The 14,899-nt window shown below is 44.1% G+C and overlaps 3 protein-coding genes across 5 annotated transcripts in view; 1 reads left to right on the top strand and 2 right to left on the bottom strand.

Moving 5' to 3' along the window:
• Positions 1–1,316: 1,316 nt before the first annotated feature.
• On the bottom strand, positions 1,317–7,414 carry sgf29 (SAGA complex associated factor 29). Of its 3 annotated transcripts, XR_001658895.1 has the most exons (11): positions 7,306–7,414; positions 6,591–6,722; positions 6,434–6,509; positions 5,987–6,059; positions 5,846–5,910; positions 5,630–5,759; positions 4,626–4,772; positions 4,491–4,526; positions 2,261–2,426; positions 1,574–1,766; positions 1,317–1,539 (listed from the first exon to the last, which is right to left on the bottom strand). XR_001658895.1 is itself a non-coding variant. In XM_007573883.2 (10 exons), exons 2-10 carry the CDS (start codon positions 6,654–6,656, stop codon positions 1,650–1,652), a joined length of 873 nt encoding a protein of 290 aa, XP_007573945.1. In that variant the 5' UTR covers positions 6,657–6,722; positions 7,306–7,414; the 3' UTR covers positions 1,317–1,649. The 3 variants fall into 3 exon arrangements, 2 of the variants coding, with proteins under 2 accessions (XP_007573945.1, XP_016517183.1); XM_007573883.2 differs by having other exon boundaries at positions 1,317–1,766; positions 2,261–2,423; XM_016661697.1 differs by having other exon boundaries at positions 1,317–1,766; positions 7,304–7,406.
• Positions 7,415–7,772: 358 nt separating this feature from the next.
• On the bottom strand, positions 7,773–9,180 carry nupr1b (nuclear protein 1b). The gene is made up of 3 exons (XM_007573881.2): positions 9,007–9,180; positions 8,803–8,938; positions 7,773–8,061 (listed from the first exon to the last, which is right to left on the bottom strand). The coding sequence occupies exons 1-2, from the start codon at positions 9,101–9,103 to the stop codon at positions 8,811–8,813; spliced, it is 225 nt and encodes a 74-aa protein (XP_007573943.1). The 5' UTR covers positions 9,104–9,180; the 3' UTR covers positions 7,773–8,061; positions 8,803–8,810.
• A 2,710-nt stretch (positions 9,181–11,890) lies between these two features.
• Positions 11,891–14,899, top strand: part of doc2a (double C2-like domains, alpha) — a 9,159-nt gene continuing 6,150 nt past the window's right edge. The window contains exon 1 of the mRNA XM_007573880.2: positions 11,891–12,673. The gene's annotated coding sequence lies outside the window, so the exon portion shown is untranslated. The remainder of the gene's footprint in view (positions 12,674–14,899) is intronic.

The following is a 14,899-nucleotide window of genomic DNA, read 5'->3' as shown; positions in this document are numbered from 1 at the left end:
TAGTCCCGTTTAGCGTCACTATTACTACAAACACAAAACTACAAATTTGGTCGGGATATTTTGTCCCTATAGCTAATCTACCTTTTTAATATTTTAATACTTCTTTAGAAAACTGCACGGAATATGTCCTATAAAAGCTGCTGGATGCTGACCGAAGCTGTTAGGCAACAAGCAGAACATCACCTCTTTCTGGACGCTGCGTGGAAATAAATAGATTTATGGAAGTAAATATGTGCCATCAGAATTTGAATAAAAATGCATCCAAATTCAATTTAAAAAAAAAATTCAGTCATTATTTGTACATGTTTGCAATTTTCATATGTTAAAAAAATTCACATTCCTATTTCAAAGATAAAATTTTTAATATATATTTCAGTTTTAAAAAAAATTCAGCATATAAAAAAATTCAACTTTTAAAAATTCAAATGCAATATTTTCAGTGTCCTAAAAATTCAACTTGCTCAAATTCGCCGTCTCAAATTCAGCGTCTAAAAATTCGCTGTACAAAAATGGCAAGGTTACTTCAGGTCACAGACATTAGCAATCGTTGTCAGATTTCAACACCCAGCCAATCACATGACGCAGGTGTCATAGTGAAGAAATACCAGCATCACCGAGGCTAGCAACCATGGAGGCGAACGCAAACCCAACACTTTTTAGGACACTGAAAATATTGCATTTGAATTTTTAAAAGTTGAATTTTTTTATATGCTGAATTTTTTTTTAACACTGAAAAAACATATATTGAAAATTTTATCTTTGAAATAGGAATGTGAATTTTTTTAACATATGAAAATTGCAAACATGTACAAATAATGACTGAATTTTTTTTTAAATTGAATTCGGATGCATTTTTATTCAAATTCTGATGGCACATATTTACTTCCATAAAATGTAATATCGATGTGCGCATGTGCATTACCACGAGGTATGCTGGATTAACGAGGTATGACAGATCGACAGAACACCTGTTCTCCTGGCCCAGACGGTTCTGATGTCTCTGGTTCTGCGGTGGGACAGCTGGAGCTAGTGTTGGATCTGAAGGTCTGTTTCCAGTTCTGATCCAAACCCAGTGAAAATGAAATGGATTTTTATTGAAAATCCTCTCCATGTTGCAGTTGTCCCTCCTGTTTTGCATTTTTTCCTTCCACTCAACTTCCTCTGAATACCGTTGGACACAGCTGTGTGAAGAACCAGAGCTTTAGTGGCTTCCCGCCTGCTGGTCGGTCTTCTCCATGACGGTTTCCCAACTTTTCTGTCAATAATTAGTGTTGTTCTGATGTTGAGAAAAAGTCGACGCTGAAACACGAGTTTCTGAACTGAATCAGCAAAATAATTAGAAATGAATTTTATTCAGAATCTTCTTCTGTTGGTATTATGTACAAAAGTTAATCATGGGAAATAACATAAAAACAAAGAAACGTAAGAAGCAGCTCCTGTAGAGACGACCTCCTGATGAACTTATTTATTTAAAATGTTTAATATGAAAACATCAGAAAGCGTCACTGCAGACATGAGAACAAAGTTTCATCAGGACACTTTGTGCAACAATTTACATGTAAATAAAAGTGACTCTGCCCTGCAGTTCCTGCACTGGCCAGCAGGTGATGCTGCATGGAAACGTTGAGTTTGTTCCATCACCTGCAGCCTCACTTCTTCTTGTTCTCCTTGCAGGCCACCACGTAACGCTGCGCCACGTTGAGCGGCGGGGAGTATCCGTCGGCGTACGACGTGTCCTCGAACAGAACCGAGTAGTCGTCCTGCGGCTGCACACAGACACACCCTGACGTCAGCTGGCGCTCCGCATCGCCCCGCTGCGCGTCACACCTGAGCTCAGCGGCTCAGAGTTTACATAATCTGCTGCAGGAAAACATTTCACACCTCGAGCTGCTTCCACCTGGAGGTCATTTAAAGGGCCAGCGCTACGTTTTGAGGCACATGGCGCCATTTTAGAGTATGATGTGGTAACTGTTACCTTCAGTTGGTATAAACATACTATATTTTTATATGTGTATATACACACATCTAACACGACTTTAAAGAAATTTGACTTCCCAGTTGAACGTGTTGAAATTGGGCGTCTGTCTCTTTAAGAAGCTCCTGCTCTTTGCCATGGAGATGAAAGGCTTCCTCAAACATGAAAGAATCATTCTGATGTTCTAACTTTATAACAAGATCAGAAACATTTAGGTGATGCTGGCCCTTTAACAGCCATTACACTGGTGTGACTGGTTTCCTGGGCGCGGTGCGGGAGGCTCACCCTGTGCGGCGGCGTGTGGATCAGGGCGCGATAGAAGCAGGTGGTCTGCGGGTAGAGGGCCAGAACCAGCTGGTCCTTGCTGAACAGCGCCTCCGGGTCGGTCTCCGGGTTGGCCTTCCACTGAGGCAGAGGGATGATCCTCCGGCGGCTCAGCGTGTGCCTCCTGCTGGGAACCACAGCCGCCGTCAGGGAGCCGCTCAGAAACGTTTGACAGCAATTTCACATTTAAACTAGATGTGTGCCGATCGATTGGCCATCGATCATAATCGTGAAAAAGTGTATGATCGGTGATCGCCGATCACTAAAACCGATCGCCTGCATCACTTCGCAGCCTGTCTGTGCAGCTCATCTCGTTCCTTCTCACTGCGCAGCAACAAATCCTGTCGTGTGGAACTTGAACGCTCAGCGAACGGGGAGGTTTGCGTGTTGCAGCGGAAAATTACCTCGGGAGTGAAGCAGTTAAAATGCATCAACACAACGAGTCCAACGTGGCATTTACAGTGACGTGCAGCGAGGCTCATGGCTGGTGAGGCTCCGACTTCATCAAAATCATAAGACGCCCTGCGTGTTATTGTTTACATACGGAAATTTCGCACATGAAGGGCAGAAAAATATACATTCACATGTCATCCATAACCGCGCTGCCACGGTAGAATAACTGTTAACTCAATCAAACTTGGAAATACAGATATTATTAATTTAGTGCTAAAACCGCTGAAGTGCAACTCAAAACCACCTTTCTCTCTGTATCGGCCAAACTGCACGCAGACTCGTTGCGTGTAGCTTCACTTATTAGCTCCATCATGGCGCGCTAGCTCGCTGTTACCGTCTCTTACTCTGCAGTTGTGGAGTCACAGTGTCTGGGATCATGAGCGCCCCCTGCCATGAGGCCAGAGAACTGCCTGCCTCACCTGGAGTCTGTTTTCTGCTATTTCTGTAACGAAACACGTTACACACAGAGCTGGTGACAACAAACACTGTACATTATATACATAGGCTAAATTATGAAAAATCAGTTCATATATTAAATGTTTTTGGCTATTTTATTGGTGACGTGCAGACAGGAGGACCTGCTCTCATCCAGGGGCAGCCGGCGCAGTGAGCCAGAGGCTGATCAGTCCAGGTGAGGCTCAGCTTCCTGCTGCCTCACCTGCTGAGCTTCTGAGTATGTGAATGCGAAAATTCAACGATTTTGAAGAAAAAAAATAATTGAAATTGTTAAAGCTAAATGAAAAATAAATGCTTCACAGTACAAAACACAGGATGAAAATAGCAATATAAATGATCTTATATTATTCTTCCATGATGTCATCATGTCACTGGGTATTTAAAAAACAAACACTTGACAGAGTCTGGCTACATCGAGGCTCAATGCAGGAAAAAAGTACATCTGGATTGGCCAGACAGCGCAGCTACCAGCACTCACCTGGATTAGCATGACGGTCAGAAAGCTAAACAAATAACCTGAAAAATAATTCAAGTCTGAGCTGCGGAGTGAGACGCTGGTTCTGCTCTCGCTGTTGGACCGCCGCTACTGGTGGTAATATTTCACAGACGTAGCGCCGCTCAAGCTCCACCCGACAGTGAACTCTCACACCGAACAGCTGCTTAAAGCTGCACCATGTAACTTAAAAAAAAGATTTTAGATATGTATTAAAATATGTCTATTATGTCCAAATTAGGTGAATTAATTGCCAGATAATTTTTCCATATTGCAAGATAACATATTTATACCTAAAGCGAAAAATTGACAGCCATTCCAGGTGATCGGCGGAGATCGGCCTCATGGATGATCGGTATCGGAATCGGCAGCAAAAAACCTGATCGGAGCGTCTCTAATTTAAACCGATTCTAAAATCTACAGACAGAAGAAAAAGGAGCAGATTGTAGATTTCCTTCAGTGGTCCAGTTCATTACTGCAACATGTGCTAAATAACTCCCAATGCTGCACTGATGCATGATGGGAAACCTGACTTCAAGCTGCTCACCACAGACCTGGACATCAAGCCAGGCAGGAGCAGAAATACTGCCACCTGCAGGTGGGAGTCAGCATCACTTACAATTTGCTATAAACTCAGAACAATGCATTAGCGTGAAAATGATGGGATCTCATGACCTGATGTTAATTTCCCTGAAAACTGGAGCGACTGCAGAGATCTGCTCTCTGATTGGACAATTCCAGAGATTCTGGTCCGGTTTGAACCCGGACCAGAACCAAAAACCAACTCACTCTTTTCCTTCTTCATCGATGTCGTCCACTTCATACCTGCAGAGAGAGCAGAGCAGGAGAAGCTGAGCTGATTGCAGACCAACATGGTGTCTGGATAAACCGGGCTGGACCGAGCCGGACCGGACCGGAGCTCACTTGTTGGTGGAGTGGTTGTAGCTGACCACCTCTGCCAGGATCCACTGCTCGTCTCCATCCACAGCCTTCACCCGCGCCGCCACCTTGTCGCCCTGCTTGGCCACGTAGTCACTGCTGGCCGGGATGGCGCCGCACAGAGGAGGGGGGCTGGGGTGGCCCAGAGAGGCCGGAGGTCAGAGGTCAAATCAGCCACAGTTAGTTGAAACAATCAACTTTATCTGAGAAACATTTGATTCAGACATAAAACAAGATGGAAGAAACACTGGAGGCTAGTTAGCATCAGGGTCAAAACATTTTCTCTGACAGATCAGAACTGACTGTTACAAAGACTGACAGACGCAGCAATATCACTAAAACATTGTGATTTCACTTTGTTGCAATTTGGTGCTAGCTCTAGCTAATGGTGCTAGCTCTAGCTAATGATGTTACCTCTGGCTAATTATGTTAGCTCTAACTAATGGTGCTAGCTCTAGCTAATTATGTTAGCTCTAGCTAATGGTGTTACCTCTAACTAATGGTGCTAGCTCTAACTAATGATGTTACCTCTAGCTAATGGTGTTACCTCTAACTAATGGTGCTAGCTCTAACTAATTATGTTAGCTCTAGCTCATGGTGCTAGCTCTAGCTAATGATGTTACCTCTGGCTAATGATGTTAGCTCTAACTAATGGTGCTAGCTCTAGCTAATTATGTTAGCCATGCCATTAGCATGAGCCATTAGCTCATGCTAATGGCATGAGTTAGAACTCATGCCATTAGCATGCTAACTCATGCCATTAGCATGCCATTAGAGCTAACACCATTAGTTAGCTCTAACTAATGGTGTTAGTTCTAACTAATGGTGTTAGCTCTAGCTAATTATGTTAGCTCTAACTAATGGTGTTAGTTCTAGCTCATGGTGTTAGCTCATGCTAATGCCATTAAGGATCAGTCCCAGAAGTCCAGAACAAGGTCAGGGGAAACAACAACAGGGAAAGTTCTGGATCTGGATCCACCAGCCAGTACCTCTCTCCAGGTTTGCCGATCCACAGCGGAAGCGTCATGGCCGACTGCTGCAGCAGCGTCATCAGGACGCCACGCCTCATGGTCTTCCTGGGGGGGTCGCTGTCGCTGTAAACTCCAGCCATCTTAGCAGCTGAGGAGCAAAAACACACAGTGCTGCTGAGGATAAGATCTGGCACCAGGAGATCCGATCCTCACTGGAAGAGGAAGAGGACCTACCGATCCGCCGCTCCTCTAGCAGAGACTTGATCTCAGCGATCTTATCCAGAGCGTGACGCAGGATGCTGCAGCAGGGAGACGGAGAACAGCTGCATCAGCAGGAGATTCACCAGATTCACCAAACTACAGGAAATGTTTCACCTGCACTCAGCCTCTGCATCGGCCTTCGCTGTGGTGTACAGGCCCCTGAGCTTGGTGCGGTAGTATGGAGACGCTGCAGGAGACAGAGGACAGGTTAGCAACACCTAATGTTCCTATGGAAACCAATCACAGCCAGTCAGGCTCCTCTTTTCAGGCTGCAATGCTTCCCAAGAGAAGTGGCGGCAGAGTGAAGTCAGGATGAGCAAAATGAGAGCAGAAGATCCTGAGACCCTGAAGGTCCTGGAGGAACAGCTTCAGCTGGCCAGCAGTGACCTCTGACCCCTCAGACAGAAGGGTCAGAGGTCCAAGGAAAAACTTTCTTGAACAGCGTTGCAGCCTGAAACGTGGGAGTGGAAGGACATCAGCTCCGGTTAACGGTGGACTGCTGGCCTCCATCTTGCTCCCACATGAAGCCTGAGTCAACATGGCGGCGGCGGCCTGACTGACTCTTGTTCTCCGTCTGCATCCTCTCGTGGGTCTTCTGGATGTTCAGCAGATTGTGTTCGCTGCGTGACCTCTCCTCCTGAAACAGGAAACAGGAGCTTCATTCGCCCTGCTCCTCCAGGCTCCTGCCAGGTGAGCAGGCAGCTCCGGCCGAACTCACCTGAGTCTGTTTGATGAGCTGGTGGAGCTCAGTGAGCAGCTCAGCGATCTTCGTATCCGCTGACATGTTGCTCCTGCTGGGTCAGACAGAGAGGAGGTCCGCTGCAGCTCCACTCTGACCTCCGGATGGAAACTTTGGTTGTTTTGTGACAGAAACGAGCAGCAGATGAGTTTTTCTGAACCAGTCGTCTCTCAGCTACTTGCTGCTCAGCAGGCTGGATTTTCTCTCTTCGTTTATTACATGAAAACTTAAACTTTTCCTGTTTTAGTTTTCGTTTAAACGCATTGATCTCAGCATGGAAGGACAGAGGTCAGTCGTCTTTTTGGGGAAAACACCGCCTAGATTAGCGGGTCTGCAGCACATTTACATCATTTATACTCTAACTGACCTCTCTAGTTATTAATGTTTCCGTTCTTTCCAGAATAAAACAAACATAAAACAATATTTTAAGCCATCTTTAAAACCAAGATGAGGTCAAACATTGATATAATATTCTAGTCTTTGGCCTAAAGTCGCTCTGAGGGAATTTAGAGGCCGAATAAAAGTCCGAAATGTTTAAAACTTAACGAGCCGATATGCAATTAGCAGTAGCTGTTCGTGTTTAATCACATAATAATCTCAACTCCGCAGATTCTACACAAATATGATAATCTAAAACATTAGTAACATTGATATATTTTCAGATTATTTATTAGAAAGCTTCTAAAACACTCACCAAGCAGATTTGTTTATGTGTTTACGAGCCACGAGCTAACCTCGGATTAGCATCTATTTCTTCTTTTGGGGTGTTGGGTTCAAAATGCCAACAGCGCCACCACTCCTCCGTCAGGTCAGAGTTGGTAAATGTCTTAATTTCATGAAACTTCATGTCAGCGCCGTTTCATCTGCTCATACGACGATTACTTATTCAAATTAAATAGGAATGATTAATCTAAGTCATATCATAAAAGCAGTATTGTACATTTTAATTTTATACACATTCAGGTGCATATTAAAGGTCTATCATGCAAAACATCAAATTAGTTTGACAGAGATGAAGTCTCTGGTTACGTTTCAGGAATATATTTATTTATTCACGTAATTCCAAAGCTCCCTTTGCCTGACTAGAGATTTCCTCAAGTCACTTTACACAAAATATAACTGATATAATTGACACAAACAAAGCAAACTAGAAACAGAAACTATGATCCGTTTACAATCCTTTAATGATAAAACATTGTCTTATAAAAACAAGCATTAAAAGCGTCTCCAAGCTGCCACCCAGTCATTCCAGCTGCATCGCCGCGGTGCCGGTCCAGACTCTGCAGCACGCCGACCGAAAGGTCAGCCTCAGCAGCTGCAGGGGTCAGCGAGCTGATGGCTCCGCAGGCTCCAACCAGGCGGAGCGCCAACAAACTCCTGCCATCCAAACATCTCGATCCGTCGCCAAGGAGGCCGTGGTCAGTTACCGGGAAGATCCATCCGACCAGCCCTGGGTTCACACACACACACACACACACACACACACAAACACACTCTTCTCAGTGGTTCATGTCTGATTGGACCCATCAAAGCCTAAACAAAATCCTTTGGATCTTAGAAATATTTTATTTCAGGTCAATAAGTTGTGCAGTGAGTTTTAAAATGAGCTTTTTGAGTATCTGAGCATTTCAGAAAGTCTTCATCATGTCAGAACAGTTTTAGTTTTAGGTCTCAAAGGGTTAAAGGCAGGAAGGGAAAGAAGGACTTGAGCTCTAAAGACTCTTCCAGATCTCATAGATCATCAAGTTAAAGTCCAAGATGTTTCCCAAAATAAAACAGGATTTCCAAATCGGCAGATCTTTGTGTAAGCACTGATAAAAATATTCTCGTTTGACAGGAAAACTTTTTCAGTGGAGGTCAAAGGTTAAAGTTAAATTGGCAGATTTCACGACAGTCCTGCCCATTTCCGTAGAGTTCAATGTTCAGAGTTAATTTATACACAACTTTTAAAAACCAACCTGCTGCAGAGACATAAAAATGACAGAATAAAAATAAAACCTCGACAGTCCCGCCCATTTCCGCAGAGCTCTGAGCCAGATGTTCAGCATAAAAGCGTCAAATTAAAGCTGTAAATCTTTTCAGTCAACATTTCAGCTTATTTAACTTCTAAGCTTCATTAATAATATAACACAGAACCAGTCAGTGAGTGAAATCCGTCCAAATGTTGGTTTGCAGTAACAGCTGCTGGTACCTCAGGCTTCACTCCTTGGCCTTCTTCTCGCTGTTCTGCAGTTTTTCCACGATCTTCCTTTCGTGTCCTGCAGGATTCTGGCGGTTCGTGTTGTCGCTGGCCTCCTTCTTGGTTCTGCCTTTGCGGGCCGAACCCTCTGCGCCGCAAACAGAACCGTTAGTTTTCATCCGTGTGAAGCGCAGAGCAGCAGACTTCCCTCCTCACCTGCGTATTTATCCGTCAGGTTGTAGCGGTCATACTCATCGTAATGTTCCTCCTCGAACTTGGACAGCTTCAGGTTCTTCACGTCGACGTGGCTCATGGTCGCCTCGGGAGCTTCCAGCTGTTCTGGTCCGGTTCTGGTTCTGCTGCGGCTTTGTTGTTCTGCTTCCTCCGAGTGAATTTTTATAAGTTCCTCCCGGCTCCTCCTCCCGGATCCTCCTCCTCCTCCTCCTCCTCCTCTCAGCCCAAACAAACAGCTGTTGCATCAGAAACTTCATCTGCACACAAACATATAAAGAAAAAGTGAATTTCGCTCCTGAAGTGAAAATGAACCCAAAGCGTCTCCTGACTGACTTTGGCCTCTTATAAAGAAACAAGCAGCTGAGGAAACAAAACTCCATCATTTCAGTTTGTTTTATTTCAGTCATAAATTCAGTTTAAAATCAAGTTTTTAATTTTTGTTTTTCACCAAATTTCTACCAAAATTGTAATTTAGTTTTTGCTGCACTTAGAAATAGAAATATTTATCTTTATAAATTATTTTTACTCCACTTTTGTCTTCTTTAGTCATTTATACATTTATTTTTATTATCCACAGAACCAAACAGTAACAAATAAATAAATAAATCTTTTTCAATACATCTATTGGATTCAGAACTTTATGGAGACATTTTTAATGTTTTTGACCAGCTGTTTCTTTAAACTGGTGTCTAACCAGCAGCAGCTGCAGGATTCTCACAGCCCTGACCTCCTGACCTCCTGACCTCCTGACCCTGACCACCTTCACAGCTGTTGCTTGAGGAGCATCACCTGAAGAAGCTGCTGTTGATGAGATTTAGTTTCTGCAGCAGCACCAGAGGTAGTTTAGGAGGAGGAGAGGGGAGTCAGGAGGAGGAGAGGGGAGTCGGGAGGAGGAGAGGGGAGTCGGGAGGAGGAGAGGGGAGTCGGGAGGCAGCAGGAAGGTTTGGTTCCTGAGGAGACGTTTGTTTTCCTGCAGAGGCTCAAACATTAACCTGCTTATCTGGCCTGCAGCAGGTCGGAGGTTAAAGTCAACAGGTCGTTTCCATCAGGCCACTGCAGCCGGCCAATCAGAGCCCAGAGAAAAATCAGCTTTAAAATAACCAACCAATCACAAAAAGGCTGAACCAGAACAACTTGACCTGCTGAGGAAATAAACTAAAGTAAAGTGCCTCCATGTTGGAACCTTCATTAATCATCCCTCAGCATGATGCCTCCACTACCAGGTTGTTGTCTGTCCAGCTTAGTTGAAGCATTTTGTGTTTTTGCTGAGGGAAGCACCTGCAGTGCTCCGTGGCCGCCAACAGGGGGCAGCAGCAGTGAGCTCTGTGTGCTTCAGTCAGAGGGCCGGTCGCTGCCACAGGTGCACAGACTGCTACAGGGAGGGGGAGCAGAAGGACGGTGGCCTCTGAGCTCCAAAACACAACACGAACTCAGAAGCAGCCATGATGGAGTGCTCTTCTCGTTGCCATGGTGATTCCCTCCATTTCCTGGGACTTCACCTTCAGAGTGACCCGGAGGCATCAGAACCTCCAGAACCAGAGTGGGCGTGTCTCTGAGGATGGAGAGCTGGTTAAACCCAGAAGGTTCTCCCGAGGTTCTGGTTCTGTTGGACCTGAAGCTGGACTTTTAGACTGTGAGGAACCAAATAAGCTTTTTCACATCATTTGTTCACATCATTTTCTCACAAAGTAGCGAAGAACCATGAAGCTGAAGCCTTCACAAGCTAACAGCGGAGGAGGGTGCTAGCTATAAAGCTAGCTGCGCTAACCCTGAAGCGGTGTAGCCCTGATGCTAAAGCGCTACCCCGACACAGCTTTTAGCAGAAGCTAATGCTAAAGTACTATACCAACACAGTAATTACCAGAAGAGAATGTTAAACCACTGTTGTACAATTATATTTAGCAGAAGCTAAATTATAATATTATGCCAAGCATGTTGATACCCACCAGGTGAGAATATGAGGATCTTCTCAAAACTATTCATAGTGTGAGTTTTTGCATGTTTTTGTTTCAAACCCTGGTTGTTTATTCATGTAAGTGTTTAATGTTTAGCCCATTCGTTGGTTTGTTTATTGGTTTACTTTTTCTATGAGACAGGGCCCAAACTTACACACTCTCTGACATATACCATCAAACTCTCTTGCATGTAGCCTACTAGCATATGTAAGAGTTTGTAGGGCCACAGAAAAAAAACGTTCTGACTTTAATCAGTTTTTGTTTTTTCCAGTGGCCCTAATCTTCTTCCATAGGTCCCTCATAGAGAACACAACTGCTGCTTATACTGACTCCAAACTAAGAGGAAAAAATATAAACCCTATCCCTTCTTCTTTTTTATGGTGTTCTGCAAGGAATCGCCATAAAAAATTATGTGCATTACTGCCATCTACTGGAGTGGAGTGTGGACCGGAATGCCACCCAAAAAAAATGATATCCTTTCTCTCAATTTCGTTTTCCTAAGGTATTTCAATAAAGAACAAAAATATTCAGATGTAGAAATTTTGTCCAAAATATTTGTATATTTAACTGCAATTTACTGTCTTGTAATCTACATACTAATTCCCTTCTCTCAACAGAACAAAACATGTTTTACCATCTAAACCCATGCCTCCAGCAGGTGGCGGTAATGTATACTAACGTTTCTGGCCAAACGCTAATAAGGAAGAAAAGAAGAAGAAAAGAAGAAGAAGAAGAAGAAGAAGAAGAAGAAGAAGAAGAAGAGGAAGAAGAAGAAGAATCAAATTGTTATAAATCTTAACTTTTTCTCACCAAAATTTCAACACAGATTTAGAACGTTATTAAAACTGAAAGTTTAAGTAGAATTTATTTGGAAAAATTAACTTAGAGGAAGCTAAATTAGTCGAACGTTTTTAAAGTTTGCAAAATGCTAAAGAGCTAAAGGAAAAGTTAGATAAACTACCAGGAGAGAACACGCCTTTTCACATCGCTGCCTCTACTCTGACACCCCTAAATAAACAGAAGCAGATGGTGAGGAGTCAGTTGGAAAATCAGCGAGCAAAGCAACAGGAAACTCTTCCATCTGGTTTCACATGAGGCTCCTGATCAGGTGCGCAGAGAAAGTCCGGCTTCCTGCGGTCCGCCCGGCTGGCTGAGCTGCTGCTGAGTGGGCGGATGGAGAGGAGGAGGAAGATCCTTCACCCCAGGGACCCCTCTGAGGAAGAGGAGGAGGAGGAGGCCACGTCTTCCTCACCCTTCCAGTGTGATGGTGTGTTGGATCACACATGTATCATTAGGCATCATTAAGCTCAAATTATACAGAGGAGCAGAAAGACAGATGCTGCTGTTGGCACATTATTTTACTCTGCCCCCCCCCCACACACACACACACACACACACACACAGCCTGAGGAGGAAGAGGATGGGGCCGGGGGGAGGGGGGGATCTAATACATGTGTGATTAAAGGAAGAGCTTCATCACTGTTAACATTGCAGATGAATGTGAAGCTGAGCGACGAAGTATTAGAAATATCAGAATCTGGAGCAGCGAGGCGCAAACAGGAGGAGTGGATCAGTCACAGGGAGTCCTCCTCTTCCTCCTCCTCTTTCTCCTGCTCGCTGCTCGTCTCTCCACCTGTTAGTGCAGACCCTCCGTCTTGTTTGTGCAGGAATCTCCTCCACTCCCACAATCAAAGGTAAGCAGCTCCTCTCCGCTCTGCAGCTTGGGATTTAACTTCTCTGAACATTGTTGTTTTTTTCTGTTCAGCTTTAGAAAGTGACACATGCAGGGAGACCTGCAGGACTTTTCTCACTGTTTCACTGCAGAAGCCTCTGCTGAGATACATTAAATTTACAGTAGATTTGTGTCAGCGCTGCATGGGAACAAAAGAGCTGCTGGGTTTATATAACTTCATCTGCTTCAAAGGGAAAACGCCGATCAGTTTACATAAAACTGAGCTGATGCATTCAATGAAAACAGGATTCCAGGAAAATTCCTGAATTTGTTAAGTGGAGGTTCTGAGCAGGAAACCAGCAGAGCTGAATGTGAGGAGAAGTCTCTCCTTCAGTGTGTTGGATATCTGCTGTAATATTTAGTTTGAACTGTAAAATGTGTTGAATATGGTGGCTGCTGTAATATTTCCTTCATCCAGAAAATGAAAAAGGCTCCAGCATCAGGAAGAGGCTCAAAGTTTCCTTTAAAACGTCTCTGTTCTAGTTCTGGTTGTCACTCTGCAGGAACTAGAACTAAAACACAAAATCTGCCTGGAAGCTGCAAAGCGCCACCTACAGGCCCAGAAGGGCAACAGCTGAGTCCTTCCCACAATTTAATCATTGAAGCCTCTGATTTACCAGCAACATGCACCGAGAAACGCCTTCCTCCGTGCAGATAGGGGGCGATAGAGCAGATATTACGACACGTTTAGGAAGAACAACCAGCATGGCTAAAGCAGCGCTAGGCTAACGGCTCCACTGTTGTTGACAGTTTATCAGAGACTCAGTCTGGATTATCATGGCAACACTTTTTCATAGTTAGCGTCCAGCTCTGGCCTGGCTATCGCTTTCCTGCTCTGTTCCACTAGATTCTCATTTCCCTTCACAGACAATTTGGGCTTTCTGCCATTCACTCTGATTGTCTCTGGTAGATTTTCTGCCAGGCCAACCAGCGAGCAGAAGGAGAAGTTGTGAACAATGATGTTATTTTTTCTGCTGCTTTGGGATCGTAGTCAGCAGGAGGTGAGGGATGTTATTCAGGCCGCATTGGCCACGCCCACAAATATTAATATTAACGTCAGAGCCGCCTTGTTTAGATCAGCAGGTAATCTCCCCTTAGCTTCCTAATGTTGAGCTGGTGCGTTTCATACATAACGCTAGCGACTGAGTAAAATGAAAACATGTAAATTTAAACGCAGGCCACGCCTCCAGGAGGTAATGGTTTCTACTTAACTGAGGGTCCAGAGCGCAGCAAAGCATAGAATCAGATGTTTATGCCATCTGATTGGACGACGTTCATGTCTGACATTTGACCTTTCTTTGTTAAAATGTGAATATTTTGTGGCATCAGACTCTCATGTATTTATTTAGTTCCTGCAGCTTATGAAGTTCAGATCTGGTGCGGCGCTTCGCATCCGTTCCTGAAACTCTACAGGAGAAACTTCTGGATCCTCAGCAGATTTACAGCATGAAGGCTGGAAGTGAGGAAGACTGTGGTGTGTTCAGGAACATCTGGACTTCCTGGTTGTAGGGACGGAATGAGGAGATGTTAAAGACTTCCTGGAGTCTTAACTGGATTTGTTTTTTGAAGCTTTCCCTTCATGTTAAATATTAATAAACTGTATTTTCTGCTCATGTTTCCATAAATTTGAGGGATCGGGATCGTTTTTCTGATCCTCCTCCGGTGGATCAGCTTCCAGCAGGCCGTCTTGATGTGCAGCGGCTTTTTGGACTGAATGATAATGTGGGAGGAGGATTTGAATCCCAAAGAGACGCAGGCAGGAAGTTTGCAGTAAATCCTCTTTTTTCCAGCAGCGTGTTGAATTAGACGGAGGATCTGTGGGCAGATCGCCTCCGCTGCTCCAGAAACATCAAACCTGCAGCCATTTTCTGCAAAACTCAGTTTCAGAGCGAAGCTTTAAATTTCCTCAGCAGATGTTTGTGTGTCGTTTCCTCTCAGGCTCACTGAACAGAAAGATGCTGAAATATGTGGAGATGTGAGGAAAATCTATAAATGAATCATAAACAGAAACTTTCAATCAGAAAACTCTGAATTATGTCATTATTTATAGTTTGTCAACAATAAAAATTTCTCTGTGTTGAAGGAAAAAATCCAATGCATGCATTGATGAATTTATTGATTTATTGAACAGAAGAAATTTTGTTTTCATGTTTTTTATACGTTTGGTCAGTTTGTTGGGGCTCCTGAA

The sequence above is a fragment of the Poecilia formosa genome, unplaced genomic scaffold (genome assembly GCF_000485575.1).
Source record: "Poecilia formosa unplaced genomic scaffold, Poecilia_formosa-5.1.2 Scaffold339, whole genome shotgun sequence".
In the NCBI taxonomy this organism is placed as follows: domain Eukaryota; kingdom Metazoa; phylum Chordata; class Actinopteri; order Cyprinodontiformes; family Poeciliidae; genus Poecilia; species Poecilia formosa.
This window is presented reverse-complemented; position numbering and strand designations above follow the sequence as displayed.

What these genes read in the sequence shown, in the direction of transcription:
- nupr1b (XM_007573881.2), bottom strand. Translation starts at nt 9,103, where the DNA reads ATGAGCCACGTCGACGTGAAGAACCTGAAGCTGTCCAAGTTCGAGGAG. An exon ending in CCTGACGGATAAATACGCAG is followed by an intron (nt 8,939 to 9,006) that starts GTGAGGAGGGAA and finishes TTTGCGGCGCAG; the next exon opens with AGGGTTCGGCCCGCAAAGGC.
- sgf29 (XM_016661697.1), bottom strand. Translation starts at nt 6,656, where the DNA reads ATGTCAGCGGATACGAAGATCGCTGAGCTGCTCACTGAGCTCCACCAG. An exon ending in ATCGGCAAACCTGGAGAGAG is followed by an intron (nt 4,773 to 5,629) that starts GTACTGGCTGGT and finishes GGGCCACCCCAG; the next exon opens with CCCCCCTCCTCTGTGCGGCG. An exon ending in ATCGATGAAGAAGGAAAAGA is followed by an intron (nt 2,427 to 4,490) that starts GTGAGTTGGTTT and finishes TGTGGTTCCCAG; the next exon opens with CAGGAGGCACACGCTGAGCC.